At 48.3% G+C, this 22,052-nt stretch overlaps 1 protein-coding gene across 10 annotated transcripts in view; it reads right to left on the reverse strand.

The window, feature by feature from the left end:
• Window positions 1-22,052, reverse strand: part of AIFM3 (AIF family member 3) — a 115,077-nt gene that overhangs the window by 5,886 nt on the left and 87,139 nt on the right. For 4 of the 10 annotated variants that reach the window (XM_048821633.2, XM_048821628.2, XM_048821630.2 and 1 more), the window contains 4 exons: window positions 18,871-18,969; window positions 15,803-15,878; window positions 5,002-5,106; window positions 1,913-3,337 (listed from right to left, as the gene is read on the reverse strand). In XM_048821633.2, coding sequence (XP_048677590.2) covers window positions 3,205-3,337; window positions 5,002-5,106; window positions 15,803-15,878; window positions 18,871-18,969 — 413 coding nt within the window. In that variant the 3' untranslated portion in view covers window positions 1,913-3,204. Of the gene's footprint in view, window positions 1-1,912; window positions 3,400-5,001; window positions 5,107-15,802; window positions 15,879-18,870; window positions 18,970-22,052 lie in introns of those variants that run through there. The other 6 variants (XR_007352864.2, XM_048821634.2, XM_048821635.2 and 3 more) reach the window with 4 other exon arrangements.

A 22,052-nucleotide genomic window follows, 5' to 3' on the forward strand; every position in this document is an offset into this window, starting at 1 on the left:
GCTCTGGACAGCGCTCTGAACTCGGATGCACTGGCCAGGTAGACAGGAAAAGCCCCACGAACTTTTGAATTTCATTTCCTGTTTGGCCAGTGTGGCAAGCTGATCAGCACAGGTGACCGTGCAGATTTCATCAGCAGAGGTGACCATGGAGTCCCAGAATCACAAAAGAGCTCCAGCATGGACCAAGCAGGAGGTACTGGATCTGATCGCTGTATGGGGAGATGAATCCGTGCTATCAGAACTCCGTTCCAAAAGTTGAAATGCCAAAATATCTGAAAAAATCTCCAAGGGCATGAAGGACAGAGGCTATCACAGGGACCCACAGCAGTGCTGCGTGGAACTTAAGGAGCTTAGGCAACCCTACCAGCAAACCCAAGAGGCAAAAGCCCGCTCGGGGTCAGAGCCCCAGACATGCCGCTTCTATGATGAGCTGCATGCAATTCTAGGGGGGTGGCCCTACCACTGCCCAACTCCTGTACGTGGACTCCTGTAAGGCGGGAGACTCACGCAACAGGATGAGGATTTTGGGGACGAGGAAGATGATAAGGAGGGGCAGGTTGAAGATAGCGCACACCAGGCAAGCGGAGAAACCGTTCTCCCTGACAGCCAGGAACTGTTTATCACCCTGGATCCAATACACTCCCAACCCAGGCTCCCAGACCTTGAAGGCGGAGAAGGCACCTCTGGTGAGTAAATATAATATAAATGTAAATATAATACGCGGTTTAAAAGCAAGCGTGTTTAATGATTACTTTGCCCTGAAGACTTGGGATGCATTCGCGGCCAGAACAGCAACTGGAAAAGTCTTTTAACGTGTCTGGGGATGGAGCGGAAATCCTCCAGGGACAGCTCAATGAAGCTATCCTGGAGGTACTCCCAAAGCCTTGGCAGAAGGTTTCTGGGGAGGGCAGCCTTATTGTGTCCTCCATGGTAGGACACTTTACCACGCCAGGCCAGTAGCATGAAGTCTGGAATCATTGCATAAGAAAGCATGGCAGCGTGTGGTCCCAGTGTTCTCTGGCATTCAAGCAACATCTGTTCTTTATCTCTCTGTGTTATCCTCCGGAGAGTGATATCATTCATGGTCACCTGGTTGAAATAGGGGAATTTTATTCAAGGGACATTCTGAGGTGGCTGTTCCTGCTGGGCTGTTTGCCTGTAGCTGAAAAAAAATCATCCCCACTGTTAGCCACGTGGTGGGGGGAGGGGTGAAGCGATCATCCCAGAGAATTGGATGTGTGGGGGGGTTAGTTGGGTTTGTGCTGCACGTTAACCTGAAAACATCAGCCCCTCCTTTTAAATGGCCAATGTATCTTTTTCAATTTTAATCTCCTTTTTTTCCCTCCCACAGCTGCAAATGTTTCAACGCTGCAACTAGCATCTTTGGCCCAGAGGCTAGTGCAGATAAGAATGCAAAAAAAATGCACTCACGATGAAATGTTCTCTGAGCTCATGCAGTCCACCCAAACTGAAAGAGCCCAGCAGAATGCATGGAGGCAGACAATGGCAGAGTCCAGGAAAGCACAAAATGAGCGTGAGGACAGATGGCTGGAGCAAGAGGAGAGCATGATGAAAGGAGGCAGGATGCAATGCTGAAGCTACTGGAGGATCAAACTGATATGCTCCGGCATACGGTTGAGGTGCAGGAAAGGCACAGACCGCCACTGCAACCCCTGTGTAATCAACCACCCTCCTCCCCAAGTTCCATAGCCTCCTCACCCAGACACCCAAGAATGCGGGGGAGGGGCCTCCGGGCACCCAACCACTCCACCCCAGAGGACTGCCCAAGCAACAGAAGGCTGGCATTCAATAAGTTTTGAAGTTCAGTGTGGTCTTGTCCTCCCCCCCATTTCCGGGCGACCTTGGCAGTTATCCCCCTATTTGTGTGATGAATTAATAAAGAATGCATGAATTTGAAACAACAATGACTTTATTGCCTCTGCAAGCGGTAATCGAAGGGGGGAGGGGAGGGCGGTTGGCGTACAGGGAAGTAGAGTGAACCAAGGGGGCGGGTTTTTATCAAGGAGAAACAAACAGAACTGTCACACCATAACCTGGTCAGCCATGAAACTGGTTTTCAAAGCTTCTCTGATGCGCAGCGTGACCTGCTGTGCTCTTCTAACCGCCCTGGTGTTTGGCTGCGTGTAACCAGTGGCCAGGCGATTTACCTCAACTTCCCACCCCACCATAAATGTCTCCCCCTTACTCTCATAGATATTGTGGAGCACACAGCAAGCAGTAATAACAGTGGGAATATTGGTTTCGCTGAGGTCTAACTGAGTCAGTAAAGTGCGCCAGCGTGCTTTTAAACGTCCAAATGCACATTCTACCACCATTCTGCACTTGCTCAGCCTGTAGTTGAACAGCTCCTGACTACTGTCCAGGCTGCCTGTGTACGGCTTCATGAGCCATGGCATTAAGGGGTAGGCCGGGTCCCCGAGGATAACTATAGGCATTTCAACATCCCCAATGGTTATTTTCTGGTCTGGAAAGTAAGTCCCTTGCTGCAGCTGTTCATACAGACCAGAGTTTCTGAAGATGCGAGCATCATGTACCCTTCCCGGCCATCTGATGCTGATATTGGTGAAATGTCCCTTGTGATCCACCAGTGCTTACAGCACCATTAAAAAGTACCCCTTGCGGTTTATGTGCTGGCTGCCTTGGTGGTCTGGTCCCAAGATAGGTATATGTGTTCCATCTATTGCCCCACCACAGTTAGGGAATCCCATTGCAGCAAAACCATCCACTATAACCTGCACATTTCCCAGAGTCACTACCCTTGATAGCAGCAGCTCAGTGATTGTGTTGGCTACTTGGATTACAGCAGCCCCCACAGTAGATTTGCCTACTCCAAATTGATTACCGACTGACCAGTAGCTATCTGGCGTTGCAAGCTTACAGAGGGCTATCGCCACTCACTTGTGAACTGTGAGGGCTGCTCTCATCTTGGTATTCTTGCACTTCAGGGCAGGGGAAAGCAAGTCACAAAGTTCCATGAAAGTGCCCTTACGCATGCGAAAGTTTCGCAGCCACTGGGAATCATCCCAGACCTGCAACACTATGTGGTCCCACCAGTCTGTGCTTGTTTCATGGACCCAGAATCGGCGTTCCATGGCATGAGCCTGCCCCATTGCCACCAGGATGGCCAAATTGCCGGGGCCCGTGCTTTGAGAAAAGTCTGTGTCCATGTCCTCATCACTCTCGTCACCACGCTGCCATCGCCTCCTCGCCTGCTTTTGCAGGTTCTGGTTCTGCATATACTGCATGATAATGCGTGAGGTGTTTACAACTGCCTAGTGATCTGAGTGGGCTCCATGTTTGCCGTCTGGTATGGCATCTGCAGGAGAGCAGAGTTGCAGCAGAAGCAGGAGCCCATGAGAGACAACATGGAAAAATTCACTATCGAGACAAGAGCAGGAGAGCAAAGTGGCAGTGGAAGTGGTGGTTCGATGACGACAGTTAGCAGTCCTACTGCACCGTCTGCTGAAAGCAGTATGGTGCCTGCACAGAAAAAAGGCGCAAAACGATTGCCGTTGCTTTCACGGAGGGAGGGGCGACTGACGACATATACCCAAAACCACCCGCAACAATGTTTTTGCCTCATCAGGCATTGGGAGCTTAACCCAGGCATTGGGAGCTTAACCCAGAATTCCAATGGAAGGCGGAGACTGCAGGAACTCTGGGATAGCTACCCACAGTGCAACGCTCCAAAAGTCGATGCTAGCCTCGACGCACTCCGCCAACTTAATGTGCTTAGTGGGGACACACACAATTGACTGTATAAAATCGCTTTCTAAAAATCAACTTCTATAAATTCGACCTAATTTCGTAGTGTAGACATAAAGGCAGGGAGGCAAGGGACAGTGCATGGGGGAGGATTAATGAGTTTAGTACAGAGGTGGGCAAACTACGGCCCGCAGGACCGTCCTGCCTGGTCCCTGAGCTCCTGGCCTGGGAGGCTCATCCCCAGCCCCTCCCCCGCTGTCCCCCTACCCCCGCAGCCTTAGCTCACTGCACCCCCAGCACAATGCTGTGGGCGGGGGGCTGCGAGCTCCTGGGGCAGCTCAGCTGAAGAGCCCAGCCTGACCCAATCTCTGGGCTGCGCGGCGGGTGGCTGGCTCCAGCCGGGGGGGCGCGGCTGCCTGACCTGGTCTCTGGGCTGCGCGGCAGGTGGCTGGCTCCAGCCGGGGGGGCGCGGCTGCCTGACCCGGTCTCTGGGCTGCGCGGCGCAGTTGCCTGTCCTGGTGCAGCCGCGCCGCCAGCCACTGGTGCTCCAGGCAGCACGGTAAGGGGGCAGGGAGCGGGGGTGTCGGATAGAGGGCAGAGGAGTTTGGGGGGTGGTCAGGGGTCAGGGGCATGGATAGTGATCGGGGCGGTCAGAGGGCGGTGAACAAGGGAATTGAATGGGAGCAGGGGTCTGGGGGGGCAGTCACGAAGGAGAGGAGTGTTGGATGGGGCGGCGGGGGGCAGTTAGGGTCGGGGGGCAATTAGGGGTAGAGGGTCCGGGGGCGGTCAGGGAGAAGGGGTGGTTGGATGGGGCAGGAGTCCCGGGGGGGCAGTCAGGAGACAGAGAGTGGGAGGGTAGATGGGGCAGGGGTCCCGGGGGGGCTGTCAGGGGGGTTGGATAGGGGGCAGGGGCCTGATCACGCTTAGCTGTTTGGGGAGGCACAGCCTCCTTTAACTGGCCCTCCATACAATTTCAGAAACCCGATGTGGCCCTCAGGCCAAAAACTTTGCCCGCCCTGGTTTAGTGGGACTGGAGGAATGAGTGTGTTTAGGAAGTACAGCTGACAGTAGCAAACAGCAGTGGATATGTGTGGGTTGCCACTTGTCATTCACCTGAACTAAAATGGGATGAACCATTGCTTCTAGCCCAGGCCGTGTTTCTGCTCTAGCACCTGCCGGCTGATGGATCACTCACCCATTTGGTTTTGATTTTATTTGGCCCGATTTATGTCACAATGTTTGCATGTTCAGTTGTCTTTAGCAGCTTCTACTTACTCCACATCTCGTTTTCTGATCACTCTCCCAGAGGCCATGACCTCAGCGACTTTGGACACAATTGGATCATAGTTCATACTAGCCACAGCAATCACCTCCTCGTTCCTACAACAAAGATCAGAGGCATGAAGGAGACACTGTGGGTAGTGAAGTGAATGGCTTTAGATGGACACTTTTTTCCTTCACAAAAGGGTAAACTCCTTGATGGAACCACCAGGGATTATGAATTTATAATTTCTTCCCAGCTTCAGGCGCCCCCTTTACCCCATGTGCTTCCTACCTCAGGCAACAGCACCTGGCAAGGGAGAGCGGTCAGTGAGCAGCGTGCAGGCAGGCACTGGTAGGAGCCCTGGCTCCATGCCTGGTCCCAGCTTTGCCCATGGGACAGCATAGCTACACCCTGCCCCTAGTCAGGGCAGTACGGTCTGACCCTATGGCGCTCTGACGTGGCTTTAAATACTAAAATAACCCAAAACATTTTTTTGAGGTGGAAAAAAAAATGTCCAGCTGCCTCTGGAGAAAGAGGGCAGAACTTAGACAACATGGTAGATATTGTACTAAAGATGTGATGCCTTCTAGTATGCATAGAAATCACAGTGCTGCAGGTGGTGGGAAAATTAGGTGAATGTGATTCTAGCCTTTTATTTTCTTTGCCGGTATGTTAAAAAGTGCCTAGAAACAAAGTGAAATGGTTCATTGCAAGTTGAACAAAATGGTTTGTCAACTTTTTCCAATCATCACATTTTTTCAGAGATTTTGGATTAGGTCTGGTTGAGCTGAAATGTAAAAAAAAAAAAGCTTTTTTAGAAATGCCAGCAAACTGAGAAATCATTTATTCTCCCAGCTCTAATAAGGACCACACCTAATAATGTACAATGGTTTTTCACTGCTAAAAAGAGTTGGGAAATGTCATACAGACAAATAGACATGCAGTCTGTGCAGAGCACTTGAGCCTAAATCAAAATGAACCTGTGCAGCATTCAAGTGACTATTACGCTTCTGACAAGACTACAGAGTGTTCATGACTTCTCTGAGACCTGCAAAGCCATTTGTGAATAGAACAGCATGAAAAGCAATGCAATCCCTGCCCAGAGTAAAGTAAGAAATAGTCCAGTAAGAGGGTCCTTATGTATCAAAGTGCAGGGACGGAGTGACAATAAAGTACTTAAACTCAATACCCACCTGCAGAAGTAAAGAAACAGATTGATAGAGCCAGAAGAGTTCCCAGAAGTTACCTACTACAGGACAGGCCTAACAAAGAAAATAACAGAACGCCACTAGCGGTCACCTTCAGCCCCCAACTAAAACCCCTCCAACGCATTATTAAGGATCTACAACCTATCCTAAAGGATGACCCAACACTCTCACAAGTCTTGGGAGACAGGCCAGTCCTTGCCTACAGACAGCCCCGCAACCTGAAGCAAATACTCACCAACAACCACATACCACACAACAGAACCACTAACCCAGGAACTTATCCTTGCAACAAAGCCCGTTGCCAATTGTGCCCACATATCTATTCAGGGGACACCATCACAGGGCCTAATAACATCAGCCACACTATCAGAGGCTCGTTCACCTGCACATCCACCAATGTGATATATGCCATCATGTGCCAGCAATGCCCCTCTGCCATTTACATTGGTCAAACTGGACAGTCTCTACGTAAAAGAATAAATGGACACAAATCAGATGTCAAGAATTATAACATTCATAAACCAGTCGGAGAACACTTCAATCTCTCTGGTCACGCAATCACAGACATGAAGGTCGCTATCTTAAAACAAAAAAACTTCAAATCCAGACTCCAGCGAGAAACTGCTGAATTGGAATTCATTTGCAAATTGGATACTATTAATTTAGGCTTAAATAGAGACTGGGAGTGGCTAAGTCATTATGCAAGGTAGCCTGTTTCCTCTTGTTTTTTCCTACCCCCCCCCCCCAGATGTTCTGGTTTAACTTGGATTTAAACCTGAAGAGTGGTCAGTTTAGATGAGCTATTACCAGCAGGAGAGTGAGTTTGTGTGTGTATGGGGGTGGGGGGGATGTGAGAAAACCTTGATCTATGCAGGAAATAGCCCGACTTGATTATGTAAAGAGTTGTCACTTTGGATGGGCTAGCACCAGCAGGAGAGTGAATTTGTGTGGGGGGGTGGAGGGTGAGAAAACCTGGATTTGTGCTGGAAATGGCCCACCTGTTGATCACTTTAGATAAGCTATTACCAGCAGGACAGTGGGGTGGGAGGAGGTATTGTTTCATATTCTCTGTGTGTATATAAAGTCTGCTGCAGTTTCCACGGTAAACATCTGATGAAGTGAGCTGTAGCTCACGAAAGCTCATGCTCAAATAAATTGGTTAGTCTCTAAGGTGCCACAAGTACTCCTTTTCTTTTTGCGAATACAGACTAACACGGCTGTTCCTCTGAAACCAATGATTCATCAGAGTGGTAGCAACAATAGGGATAGAAGAAAAATCAGCTGGATTTAGATACTTTTGAAAATCCCCATCATCCACCTATTTAGCTCGTTGAAAAGAAGCATAAGAGGTGACAAGTACCTAGATTAAGGATTCTGACATCAAACAGCTCTTTAATCTACCATAGTCAGAACAAAGGTCCAATGGCTGGAAGCTGAAGATCTACAAATTCATACTAGAAATATGGCACTATGGCAAATTGCCGGCACTTCTATGATGGGTCTTGTGCTTTCTCTTCTTGGGGGGGGGGTGGTTCAGGGCACGATTTCTTGCCCCTGAACTGGGGTATTAACTGCCCCACTAGTGTCCTAGAGGAGGGGAGTGGAGAGGGAGGGACCTGGGCCCACCCTCTACTCTGGGTCCCAGCCCAGGGGCCCTCGGGATAGTGGTAAACCACTAGAACTAGCGGTTCCTTCGCCTGGGCTACTTCCCTCTCCTGCCCTTCAGCTTGTGGGGCTTCCTGCTCTCCCTCTGCACAAACCAGGTGTCCCTTTACCTAGGGTCTTGATCTTCTTAGCCCACCGCAGCACTTCTCCAAACTCGCCTTTGCTTCCCTCCAAACTGCTCTCTGCTCCAACACCAATCCACTCTGCTTCAACTCCTCCCCTTGTCTGATTGAAGCAGGGGGTTTTATCATGTGAGTGGCTTCAGGTGCTTTAATTGGCTTCAGGTGCTTTAATTAATTTATAGCAAAGTTTCTTCCCTCTACAGGGAATAAGGCTCCCTTCTAACGCTCTCCTGCTGCCCTCTGGCCATGCTGTATCACACACACATTTTTACCAGTGAGCGTAATTAACCTTTGGAAGAATTTACCAAGGGATCTGGTTAATTCTCCAGTTCTTTGCAAGTGTCCCACAGGAAATCGGACATTGAATGGGATGATGGATAAGCTTGAAGAGGCAGTTGTTGATGCTATTGAGCTGAATAACATTCTGTTTTGAGATCTCAAATACACCGATGGCGTTGTCCTGTTGGCTCAGTTGGGTGAATTGCTGCAGCCAGGCAAGAAGTAGTGCATACAGGTCTGATTATTAATCTGGATAAAATTCAGTCCTGGCCCCTGCTATCAAGCATTCTCCAACTCCAGATTTCAACCAGCTCACTATTAACCAGTCCAGACTAGACATCGAGCAGGTGGCAACTGGCAAATACTTGAAGTGTCACAGACAGTGCTGGAGGTTGCTCAAGAGAGGCGGGCACTTGTATAGCAGCAGCTGCTGCCATGTTTCAGGCCCTTCATCAGCCTCTGTTGCAATGTCATGACATTAAACTTGCTACAAAGCTGTGGCTCTATAGAGCCACGGTTCTACCCACTCTGTTGTACGCCAGTGAAACATGCGTGCTGAGGAAGGCTAATGAGCATTTGATTGATGTTTTCAGTTCTTATCGTCTTCATCAGTTTCTCCTTATTAAGAGGCAGGACAAGATCAGAAATGAGGATATTTGAAGCTGAACCCAGCAATGGCTTCCATCAGCAATGGTTTGGTTTTGGTGACTTTCTTGGCACAGACATGTTATTAGGATAGAAGACCAACAAATCACGAAGTGTGTTTACCCAGGAATGCCACTACTCAGCTAGTGGTCATGTGGTCACCTGAAGCTTTGGTGGTGCGATAAGATTGCCAGTGATGGGCATAAACTGAACATCCAGCCAGCCTGCAAGGTGGCGCTTGTTCTTCAAGGAGGTCATGTCCCTTTGGGATTTGCCATGATGGTGATGATGACAGGAAATGGGGGAGGGGCTTCAGGAAGCCACTTATACCTACTGGATTCTGAAGGTGAATCTGCACTGGCCGGGCACAACAGTGCAAAGTTTCAGGGCTGCTGTAACTTTCCCCAAGTGAAACTTTCACCAAGGTCCTTATGGGACCTTGTACCAGTTATGCATTGGCCTGGTGAAGTAATCTCCATCCGTACCCCTCTCACTCTCAACACCCCTCAGCCCCCATCAGAATGTTAATGGTCATTGGTCTAGGAGCCAGCTATGACATTTTATGCCAGGTGAGAGCTCCCCACCACTCGAGATTTTCTTAGCCAACTAGCTGAGGCCAGAGTATGCAGGTGGCAACAAAATGGTTTGAACATGAGGAGAGCATCTGGGCCTTTAAACCAAGATTGGATGCCATTATGAAAGATACCCCCTACCTCAGCCACTAGTTACTGGGCAGGATGCAGGAATCACAGAGTGAAATTATCTGGCCTGTGTTAAGCAAGAGAGCAGACCAGTTGATCAGAATGGTCCTTTCAGGCTTTAACATCCCTGAGCCAGATTCTTAACCAGTGTAAATGGGCATAGCTCCAGTGAAGTCATACTTCAGTCACCAAACTGTCTCTCTTCTCCCACCTCAACAGCATGTTTGCAGCAATCACTTTAAAAACTATGTTGAAAAATGATTTTTTAAACACAGTAGAAACTAGTGTGGACAGGCCTTAGAAGAACAGCAACAGAGCCTGATTAACCTACATTAGACTCCAACACTGCTCCCATACCTCCAGGTGTCACAGCAATGACACCCAGATCTGTGTTGTACACAATCTTGGGTGAAAACCAATAATCCTCAAGCAACTAACCCAAACACTAGCAGGCTAGTACCCTGCCTGCTGGGAATGCCAGACAAGTTACAAACTAGTTTGTAAACAATTAATTCTGGGAGACTCTCTCACTACAGAGAATGTAGTCTCTTATCTAAATATCAGATCAATGTACAAAACTAGAAGTAGATACTGACACGTATAAAACTTCTGGAATGTCACAGGCACCTAATTACGTAGCTGAGATGAAAGGTAAGAATGAAAAATGACAATTTCTACTTCACTGTTCAAAGACAAGGAAGTAAGAGAGAGACACTATCAATCAGCGAGGGTAAAAGATTTGCTATTCTGAAGCAAGGAATAAACTATGTATATATTTGGGAGAAAGAAAAGAGATCGCACAAACACTTTCCAAATAGGTAGCCTATCGTTGACTGAGAATTGGTTGACTGAGAATGATTGAGACAATGGCAGAACCATTATCAATGGGGAAATCCTATTCTAGACTCACACACTCGAATTATTAACTTTGGAAACATTTCTAGGTCTTGTAATGTCAACAAAGTTATGTACAATTAGGTCCTTTTATGGTGTCTCAAAAAGGACATCCTAAATACGTGTCACTTTTGAAAATCTTGGCCATAGTGCGGTATGGGCAGGAGAAACTATAAGAAATGCCTCTTAACAAAATCAACTGGGGCACCATTTCTGAAACTGGGGTGTGGAAGAATTAGACAAGGTCCACAGTCAGAGGACATGAAATCCTGATGGATCTCCACCACCTTTGCAGCATCATTCTTCCCTTTCCAACAGGAGCCCTTCAGTGGGGTTGGGGAATCTGTATGTGGGGATGGGATTGGCTGGAATGGGAGGGTATGAGTTTGGGGAAACAGGGATTACTACTGTGGAGGAGAGGTTCTGGGGAAAGGCAACAGCAATGATCCTTCATGGTGGATTCTCTGGGACAATAATCAAGAGATTCCGCAGGGTGAACTGTATGGAGGGCCCTTTCTTCTATGTTTCCTCTCCTGGGGGTGATCTAGCACCAACATATTTGGTGATAAGAAACCAATCTCCTTTGTGACAAGAGCACTTCAACCTTTGCTCTAGCAACACCAACCAGGGGTCCTGGAACAATGTGTATAGTGGGGGTGCTGAGAGCCATTGAACCAAACTGTAAACCCTTGATATGATGGAAACCACTTCAAGTCAGGGGGTGCTGCAGCACCTCTAGTTTCAGCACCTATGGCACCAACAGGGGCTTTGCTTGTGCTGGTGCCCTGGCTTTTGTAGCCCTGTAACTGTGGGGTAACAGGCAGGTTTGGTGTTTGTGGGTTTTTTTTTTTTTTTTACCAATTGTATAATTTCTTCTTCAATCTCTGAAAAAATAATGTTAGTTTAATTGTGAAACTGAGCGATGAGAGCAGGCCCTGGAACGTAAGCCATCCGCATTTCATTGCAATGAATTAGACAGGGGAGATCAAAGGGCAAAAGGGGCCCTTGGTACCTTTCCTTGGTACCTTTGACTAGTGGTAGAAGAAGTCAGAGGAGAGTCAATTTATGACAGTGGCCTCTCTCCCAACACCAGCACTGAACCATACTGAGTTGCCATCAAAGGTTAGAAAGAAGAGACTTTTTCAAGCACCTAGAAATAACTCCTAGGGCCTGAGAGGCAAAGACTGCCCTTGATTCCAAGTAATTGGATATAAAGAGATAAAGAGAAGGTGACACTAGTCCCAGGCTTGGAAGAACGCCAGACTGATTAACCAGTGCAGCCCCCCACTAGCTAGAGCTGTTCAAAGTTACCTCAAGGACTCTATGCAGGTGATCATCCTATTATAGAAAAGCCAGTTCCTGTGGGCTTTCCCAAGTCTCAGAATAACACTCATACTTTTAGCAGCAGACTCCCACTTTCTATCTGGTTTACTTAAGGCTTATTTACAACCTGTAATATTTACATTAAGGTTGGCCAGCAGGCTCTGTTCAAGCAGCTCTCCTTTCCGTGACATTTCACTGCTCAAAATCCTTTGCCACTTCCTTGCTTTACTGAGTGTTGAACACAAAGTGATGAATCAATTACCATAATAACATGCTGTCATTATTCATATTAGCTATCCGTAGCTTTTCATCTTCAAAGTACTTTACAGATGTTTAATTAAAGAGATTTGACATTTCCTTCCTAATTAGGGATGGAATAAATACCAAAATATGCCAAATATTTTCCTGCGGTATTGAAGGGGAGGAATATAATGAGGCTTCAAAGAAAGCCCCATTTTGAGCTTCAATATGTGAAAGAATGATGTCACCATACAACTTTTATTGAGCACTCCTGGAATCGTGCATTCAGTTCTGACCACTTCACTAGCAGAGAGATCTTGACAAACTGGAGACTGTTCTGAGAAGAACAACAACAATGATCATGGGGTTGGAGGAACTGGTTAAAGGACTTATTTGAAAAGGTTGAAAGAGCTATATGTGTGTAGGTCAGCTAAGGAGTAGCTAAGGGGGAACATAAGCCTGTCCATATTAGTATGACCAGATAGCAAGTGTAAAAAAAATCAGGATGGGGGTGGGGGGTAATAGGAGTCTATATAAGAAAAAGCCCCCAAAATCAGGACTGTCCCTATAAAATTGGGACGTCTGGTCACCCTAGTCCATATCCGAAGTAGAGTTGGTAAGAAATGTTTTGATGGAAGAATTTTCTGTTGGAAAATGCAATTTCATTGAAATAAAAATGGTTTTTGGGAATGTCTCAATTTCAACAAAGTTTTTGATGAGAAAAGTCTAAACAAATCGTTTAGACTTTTCTTATTTCATTTAAGTGTCAAACTGTTTCATTTTGATAATGTAAAACTGTTTCTTTCCAACTTTATCATTTCAATGCATTTTGTTTGAACCATTATAACAAAATGTTAATGTTAATATTACATGTTTATATATTGTATTTAATACATATAATTGTGAAGGGTCATGCACTCACTCTGCTGGGGAGGAAACCAACGAGTTCTTCTGGGCTTATTCAGCACCTGTAAGTCTTGCTCTGCCTGGAGGGGAAAGCTTAAAAAGCGAAAACTTGCCACAGGATGGGGTGGTGAACTGGAAGAAGACTGATACACCTCAGAGACTGCTGACAACAGAGACAGATCAGCCAAGAGAGAGACAGTTGCAGGCCTCACTGCTCCTGAAACTGCATTGACCACTTGTAAAGCTGGATGCTCCAAGAGGAGGGGCTGGAGGTAGACCCTAATTAAAGACAAAGACTAGTTGATAAGCCAAGCCCCAAAAGGGCTGACTCCAGAAAGATTGCCAAAGAGAGGGGCAGCAATTGCCTTTAAATTCTTTCACTCTATTCCCTGCTCTTGTAAGGGAAAGAGAGAGAAAAGGAGCTCTTTTCTGTTGGTTTTGCTAGGAGAACCCCTCAACTGGGGGAGGGCATTAGAAACACCTAGACATTTAAATGATATGGGAATCAAAATGAATCAAAATGATAACGTTGGAAAGAAACTTTTTTTCACATTATCAAATGGAAACCATTTGAAGAGGGGTCTGGCAGAGATCCACGGGAGCCCCATCCCCCACAATGATATATTTTATTGCATTGACATTGTCAGAATGGAATGTTTTTATGTTTCCAAATGGAGTTTCTTAACATTTTCATTTCATGGGAAATTCTGAAATTTCAGTTTTTTATTCCGATTCAGAATGAAAACAAATTTCAAAGGGTTGAAGTTTCCCACCGAACAGAAATTCCATTTTCTGACCCTCGCTAGTCTGACAGGTGTGAAGCGCGAGCAGGAGGAAGGCCTATTGCGAGTGATAGACAGGGGGAGAAGGAGGAGATCTGGGATGATGCAGTCCATCACTAATTTCTAGGATTCTGTTATATGTGGAGCAACATTCTACCCTCTCCATCACCACCATCAGCTCTTCACTCCCTTTCTGCCCTGTCCCAGGCCCTCCCCTGTGGGCCAGTGGAAGTGGGGTCCACTTTGTAATCACAGTGTTGTCAGGTGAACCCAGGTGCTATGCCTGCCCTTAGCACTGACTCTGTGAGGGGAGCACTATCTGAGAGATTGTAATGGTTCCAGAGCCTGTGGCCTCCCAGAGAACTCAAGATGCAAAGGAAGGACTTAGTTTTCATTCTCTCTCTCACTTTTCCTTGTAAAGTGCCTTGTAAACACAACTGAGGCCCCACCCCCACCCCAGCCAGGCTGGCACCTGGAGCCCGGCTGGGGAGCTCAGGCAGCTGTGGGGCACCAGGCCCCCCACCCGGGGAAGGTGCAGGGTCCATAGCTCCCCACAGCTGCCCATGCAGCTCTTACTATGGCCGGATCAGGTAAGAGCTGCGCGGGCAGCAGGGGGGAGCCATGGACATTCCTGCCCTGGGCCAGGGGGCCCCCGGGTAGGGACATGGGCCGGGGGCTGCTCTTGGCTCCCCCACCCCAGTCAGATGGAGGGTCTGCGGCTCCCAGCCCGCTCCAGCTTCCGGCTTGGCCAGAGGTGGGGCCTTGGGTGAAAGACACGGGACAGGGCACTGAAGGGGTGGGGCCCCCTGGCCCGCTCATTTTTGGGAAGGCTCCGCTGCCCCTGCAGTGCAGCCCCTAACTTTTAGGTGCCCTGCCACCTTGTGCAATTCACAACTCTGAGTTAGGTGCCTAGGCCCCTTGCACAAACCATGGGGAGAATTAAGTATCTAAGAAAGTGTCCCCATGCTCCCAAAGGGATTTTAGCCACTTAAATCTGAGCTGGAGGTACGTGAATGGGGCACCTATGCCAGGTGGAAAGCAGGGGTGATGGTTCCCCACTTACAATCTTTAGCCCAGGATGTGGGAGACCTGGGCTCATATCCCCCCCCCACTGCCTGATGTGGAGGAGGAAATTAAGGTCCCCCACCCCTCAGACGAGTGCCTCAAATGTATACATAATTATCTATCCACTGGAGCAGGGGGACTGAAACCTGGACCTCTGACAACAGTGCCCTAATAGAGTCCCACAGACCCCAATGAATAGTTAGTATTTATATATAGTGGAAGTGTGTCCACTGGAGAGACTCAGCAAGCCTTGTTCTTGGCTACCCGATAGCCCAGTGGTTAGGGCAGTCCTCTGGGAGGTAGGAGACAAGTTCAAATCTCTGCTCCATATGAAGCAGAGGGGGGATTTGAACCCAGCTTTCCCTCATCCTGGGTCTGTGCTCTAACCACTGAACGTAAGGGGACACCTCCTTCTCCAGTGTCCTCTCAGCATGCCTATTGCATCAGGCCTTGGAGGCAAGATCCGTGAGAAATGCCTAGTTGCAAATCCCACTGGGGCTTAGGTGTGAGGTAGGTGCTGACCTGCTGGGAGATGTCAGGAATGAGGTGGCTCCGTGAAGGACCAGCTGCTGAAATGGAGGTGCCTTGGGGACTTTAAAGGTGGGAAATTGGTGCCTACAGGCCAGTGGCAACTAAATGTTGGATGGAGATGCCTAAAGTGAGTTAGGCACTTAAATCACGCTTAAGAATCGCACCCATTGCACCTAATCCACCCTCCCGCTCTGAGGTCTACGTTGTCCTGGGCATGCCTGGAAAACATTCATCGTGCAGAACAGACTGAACCTAGTGCCCTCATGCAGCATTGGCCTCAAAACTCCTCTGATTTCAGATGTGTCTTTTTATTAATGCACAGCAACCTGAATCCTTGGAGGGGGGAAACCTGATGGCTAGTGACTTCAGCAGAAATATTTCCTTCTACTCTAACTGAGCAGACAGATTAATGTCCATGTTGGGATATCTCAAAGGGAAGAGAAACACTTACTTGGTGTAAAATGCCACAAACTTCAGTTCATCTAAATCACCTTGAAAGACGACATCATCAAATCCTTCCCCATGGCCTGAAAAACAGGGGAAATGTCAAAGCAGTGCAGGAGACAGGATTCTGCTCCCTTTGCCCTGGTTCCACATTACACAATCTTATGTGCACACAGATACACACACAGGCAAGCACCTACGGATGTAGACACCCCCCACCCCTTTGTGTGGCACTGCTCTGGATTATAACACATGCCATACGGCGGTGGTCTGTCTTACAGCCACAACCTCTTTTTGAACGACAGTCTACAAACCATACACACCATGTGCTGGAGTTGGTGTGACAGTCCTAAAATCCCAGCATTCTTTGCTCAGCCATCTCCCAAATGATTCAGTCATAGTGCTATGGGAAGCCACAGTCTGTCCACTAAGAGCTAGAGTCAGTAAGGAATTAAGTGCATAAGTGTCACTTTAGGTGCCTAAATCCCAGAATCTGGCCCCACTGGGATTCACACAACCACTGCTCAGCCGCCACCAAACCCTGTAGGCTCCTAAAATTGCTCAGTACCCATGTTTCTGCCTCTGGGCATGTGCACTGCAGCACCATGCTGGGTATTCAGGGAGAAGGAAGAAGACCTCCCCCATAACTTTTAGCCCAGTGGTGAGGGTACTCAGCATGTCTATAGGAGACCCTCAGTTCAAGTCACCCCCTATGCCTGTGGGTGGGAGCAAGGAATTGAACAGGGATCTGCCACCTCTCAGGTGAGCGCCTATCACTGTGGTATGGGATAGTTGGATGTGGGGCTCCCTCAGTGTCTCCTGTTGAAGCTGTTGCACTGAGGACAAACAAGGAAAGAGTCACTGGGACAGAGGGAGTGTGTGTTTTTTGGATAAGATCCTTGCCAAATTCCAGACAGCACTCACAAGCCCCTGTTTGTTCTCTGAGTGAGATTGGCCACATATTTCTTGACTGCCTAACTTTTTGCTGGGTTGGGAAAAAACTGGCTGTTCTGAAATCTCACCAGAACAGACTGGGAGGGTAGAGGGACTTTTCGGTTGATTTGGTGTGTTAATATTTTGAGTGAATGTGGTGATGACGATGCTTTAGTGATCCATGTGTAATGTTTGCTTAAGACACATTTTGCTTTCATATTCATCGTTTGGTGTATATATTGCAATTTTATAACACTTCTAAATCGTTTTAATGTAATTTTATGTGAATAAAGCTGTTTTTCATTTCTCTCTCTCTGTCTCTCCCTGGACCAGTGATTGGTTCATTAATTATCCACAGAAGCAGCTAGTCCCTCCTGCCACTTGCGCTGCTCACGCTACATGTCTATTTTTAGCACACTAACACTCATCAAGCTAGCACAAGTATGTCTAGCTGGAAATGCCACCTTCCAGCACCAGCACAGATGTACCCTGACTGATGCAGGAGGCACTGGAGGTTCAGAATAAGGTTATGAGCATAAGGATCTCAGCGGAATAAACCAACAATATCAGGTGACTAAAGAGAGAAGGCATAGCTGAGAGAGAACATAGCAAAGAAACTGACTTCTTGATCTGAAGGCCAGTTCTATTCTAGCCTTGGTGTACTTCAGAGAGGCCTTGGGGCTCCTCTAACCTATACTTGCTGACTCTGGCTCCAACTGGCCAGTACATGAGCGAAGAACGGCCAGAGCAAAGTAGCACATTGGTCCCCTATGCTAGAGGCTGCAGGGGGTGGTGAAGGAGCCAGCTAGCTATTCTAGCTCTATCTCTGCTGGGGATTGCTTCACAGTGAGGGAAATTCAGTGGCTTTCTAGCCCCCTTGTTGAGGCTAAATGGGAAGAAGAAGAGACTCAAACCCAGAAGTGATGTCCAGATTAGCACAGTGGTTATCTTCCCTATTTGGACGGGCTCGGACCTCTCACCAGTAGAATCTATTGCCAAGCCATTGAACAGGCAAATTTACCTTCACGTGTTATTCAGATGTTTTAGAATGGGCTTACCCAGTGCTATGTGTGCAGGTATGAAATATACAAACGATGTGGTAACTCAGGCTGGCATTTTGAATTCATGCACAATATGGGTCCCAGGAAAACTTCACATTATAAATACATTTTCCATGATGAAAAAAAAAAAAGAAAACAAATCTCTTGTATCATCTGACCTGGAACCACAGAAACTGAAACGCCTCAATCGTCAGGATCACATATGATTATTTTAACTTGTTTGGAATTCTTTTAAATTAAACCTTAACTCTGAATGTTGTGGCTTTATAATGCTTCTTTTGGACAACACTGCCGTCATGTATTTCACTTGAAATATGCACTCTTCACTTTAACTCCCTGTTAGCATAGTTTTTGTCTGGGAATTCTCTCAGAACTCCTCATGTTCACACATCAGCAGTGCCAGCCATGGGCGCCCACGGGAAGAAAAATAGCAGGTGCTCAGCACCGATCAGCTGTTCAGCGGCTGGTGGGAGGCACTTGGGGAAAGGGGCGGAGCAGGGGCGGGAAGAGACAGGGCGAGGGCAGGGCCTCGGGGGTGAATTGGGGGCGGGGCCTCGGGATGGAGCGGGGGTGAAGCACCCACCAGGAAAAATAAAACTCAGCGTCTGTAATACCAGTCATCACAGTCCAGCTACCTCACCCCTCAGCTTGGTTACCCTCACACCCTCATTGGGTCCAGGTGCCATGTCCAGTTCAGGCACTGCCCCCTGAAAGAGTTTCGGGCATTGCCCCTCCCCCGAGTCAGATTCAGCTGTCACCCATCACCCCTAGCCAGGTTTAGGGATTGCCCCTACGCCTCAGCCAGGGACAGGCATCTCCTCCCCACTGAAGGTCGGGCCCTGCCCCCAGTCAGGTTCAGCACTGCACCCTCAAAGCCATCTCCCGTTTGTAAATCTTGGGACGCTGGGGTCTCCTCCTGTTCCCACAGTAGCACGTGTGGCATTTTTTCCTAAAGCGCAGACATCGGTCGTTGGTGAGACCCCTCCAGGGAGCTGGGTGTTATCCCCCCAAGACTTCTCTAAGGCTTCTGTCCGGTTCAAGAGGCTGCCTTGCTCCTCAGGCTCACATTAATATGTCTGACCTGCATATCGTATGCTCTTCCCAAACACAGCCGTCCATAGATACGGGACCGTGTTGATCTCCATGCCATGGGCCAGCATGTTCAGAGCTGCTATGCGGCCTGGAAAACCGAAGAAACGGGGTGTAAGAAAGGAAATCGTGTGGGAGTCTTGTCACATGCTCTGGGCCTCGGCAGGCCCAGAGTACTTGGATTGCACCCAGGGCTTTGGGATGGTTTAGAGCCTTTTGCTACCAATTGCTCTAATCACAGTTTAAGTGGAGTCTAAGGCCTGGTCTACAATATGCGGTTATTTTGGAATTAGCTGAGTTACCTTGAAATAAAACTGGTTCCGTCCACACGACCAAACCAGTTTTTTCGACTTAAAGGGCTCTTTACCCCGATTTGTGTACTCCACCTCGGCAAGTGGAGTAGCTCTAAAATTGAGATCACAGTTCCCGGTACTGTGGACGCAAATCAACGATATTGGCCTCCGGGAGAGATCCCAGAATGCTCCCTTGTGATCGCTCTGGACAACACTCTGAACTGCGATGCACTAGCCAGGTAGGCAGTAAAAGCCCTGGGAACTTTTGAATTTCCTGTTTGGTCACCATCAGTACAGGTGACCATCAGCACAGTCCACCATCACAGGAGACCTTTCACCTTAGACTAAAAAACTCCCATCAGACAACCAAGCAGAGGGACGACAGCAGAAGTTACATGAACCACAATGCTAGCAAGGTCATGGTGAAGCCCCTCAGTTACCTGCCTTCAAAGGAAGGCTGTGTGGCTCTTGTTCACATATAGACCCTTAATCTGCACGTTTAGAGGGTGCCCTCCCACCTCCAAGAAGACTGGCTATCAGTAAGGATAAGATTATGTCACAGAGGTCACAGATTCCATGACTTTCAGAGACCTCCCAGACGTTTTCTGCTTCAACCCCAGGATGGCAGGGCCAGAGTTCTCAGCTGCCATGGGGGGGCCCCAGAGCTCTCAGCTGCCTCAGCGGGACTTGGAGATCCGAGCCACCACAGATGGTGGGGCCCCAGAGCTCTGAGCTGCTGAGGTTGTGGCAGAGGGATCTGAAGCTGTTGGCAGTGGCAGGTGCTGGACTTCCCCCTTCCTCCTGCAACAGATCTCAGGCTCTCTTCCCCTTCCTCCCCACCCCCCACTTGGGCATCAGTCAGTTCCCTGTCAACACCCCCCGACTCCATTATTTTTAGTAAAAGTCACAGACAGGCCACAGGCTTCCACGCCTGGCACCTTTCACAGATATTGAAAAATGAACAAGGAGAGAGGGGAAGAGGAGGGGCAGCAGAAGCAGCTGTTCTATCTCGGGGCCTCTCCTTCTGCCCCTCCACTCCCACGAACATGATACAGTTCTGTGGTGACCTAGAATCCTATTTTCGACGTCTCCGACTCAAGGAATATTTCCAAAATACCTCTGAACAACATACTAATCCACAGAGGTCTCCCTACCAACACTACAGAAAGAGGGATTCTAGGTGGACTCCTCCTGAAGGTCGAAACAGCAGACTGGACTTCTACATAGAGTGCTTCCGCCGACGTGCACGGGCTGAAATTGTGGAAAAGCAGCATCACTTGCCCCATAACCTCAGCCATGCGGAACGCAATGCCATCCACAGCCTCAGAAACAACTCTGACATCATAATCAAAAAGGCTGACAAAGGAGGTGCTGTTGTCATCATGAATAGGTCGGAATATGAACAAGAGGCTGCTCGGCAGCTCTCCAACACCACTTTCTACAAGCCATTACCCTATGATCCCACTGAGAGTTACCAAAAGCAACTACAGCATTTGCTCAAGAAACTTCCTGAAAAAGCACAAGATCAAATCCGCACAGACACACCCCTGGAACCCCGACCTGGGATATTCTATCTACTACCCAAGATCCATAAACCTGGAAATCCTGGGCGCCCCATCATCTCAGGCATTGGCACCCTGACAGCAGGATTGTCTGGCTATGTAGACTCCCTCCTCAGGCCCTACGCTACCAGCACTCCCAGCTACCTTCGAGACACCACTGACTTCCTGAGGAAACTTCAATCCATCGGTGATCTTCCTGATAACACCATCCTGGCCACTATGGATGTAGAAGCCCTCTACACCAACATTCCACACAAAGATGGACTACAAGCCGTCAGGAACACTATCCCCGATAATGTCACGGCTAACCTGGTGGCTGAACTTTGTGACTTTGTCCTTACCCATAACTATTTCACATTTGGGGACAATGTATACCTTCAGATCAGCGGCACTGCTATGGGTACCTGCATGGCCCCACAGTATGCCAACATTTTTATGGCTGATTTAGAACAACGCTTCCTCAGCTCTCGTCCCCTAAAGCCCCTACTCTACTTGCGCTATATTGACGACATCTTCATCATCTGGACCCATGGAAAAGAAGCCCTTAAGGAATTCCACCATGATTTCAACAATTTCCATCCCACCACCAACCTCAGCCTGGTCCAGTCCACACAAGAGATCCACTTCCTGGACACTACAGTGCTAATAAACAATGGTCACATAAACACCACCCTGTACCGGAAACCTATTGACCGCTATTCCTACCTGCATGCCTCCAGCTTTCACCCTGACCACACCACACGATCCATCGTCTACAGCCAAGCTCTGCGATACAACCGCATTTGCTCCAACCCCTCAGACAGAGACAAACACCTACAAGGTCTCTGTCAAGCTTTCTTACAAACTACAATACCCACCTGCGGAAGTAAAGAAACAGATTGATAGAGCCAGAAGAGTTCCCAGAAGTTACCTACTACAGGACAGGCCTAACAAAGAAAATAACAGAACGCCACTAGCCGTCACCTTCAGCCCCCAACTAAAACCCCTCCAACGCATTATTAAGGATGTACAACCTATCCTAAAGGATGACCCAACACTCTCACAAATCTTAGGAGACAGGCCAGTCCTTGCCTACAGATAGCCCCGCAACCTGAAGCAAATACTCACCAACAACCACATACCACACAACAGAACCACTAATCCAGGAACTTATCCTTGCAACAAAGCCCGTTGCCAATTGTGCCCACATATCTATTCAGGGGACACCATCACAGGGCCTAATAACATCAGCCACACTATCAGAGGCTCGTTCACCTGCACATCCACCAATGTGATATATGCCATCATGTGCCAGCAATGCCCCTCTGCCATTTACATTG

The sequence above is a fragment of the Caretta caretta genome, chromosome 15 (genome assembly GCF_965140235.1).
Source record: "Caretta caretta isolate rCarCar2 chromosome 15, rCarCar1.hap1, whole genome shotgun sequence".
NCBI lineage: Eukaryota > Metazoa > Chordata > Testudines > Cheloniidae > Caretta > Caretta caretta.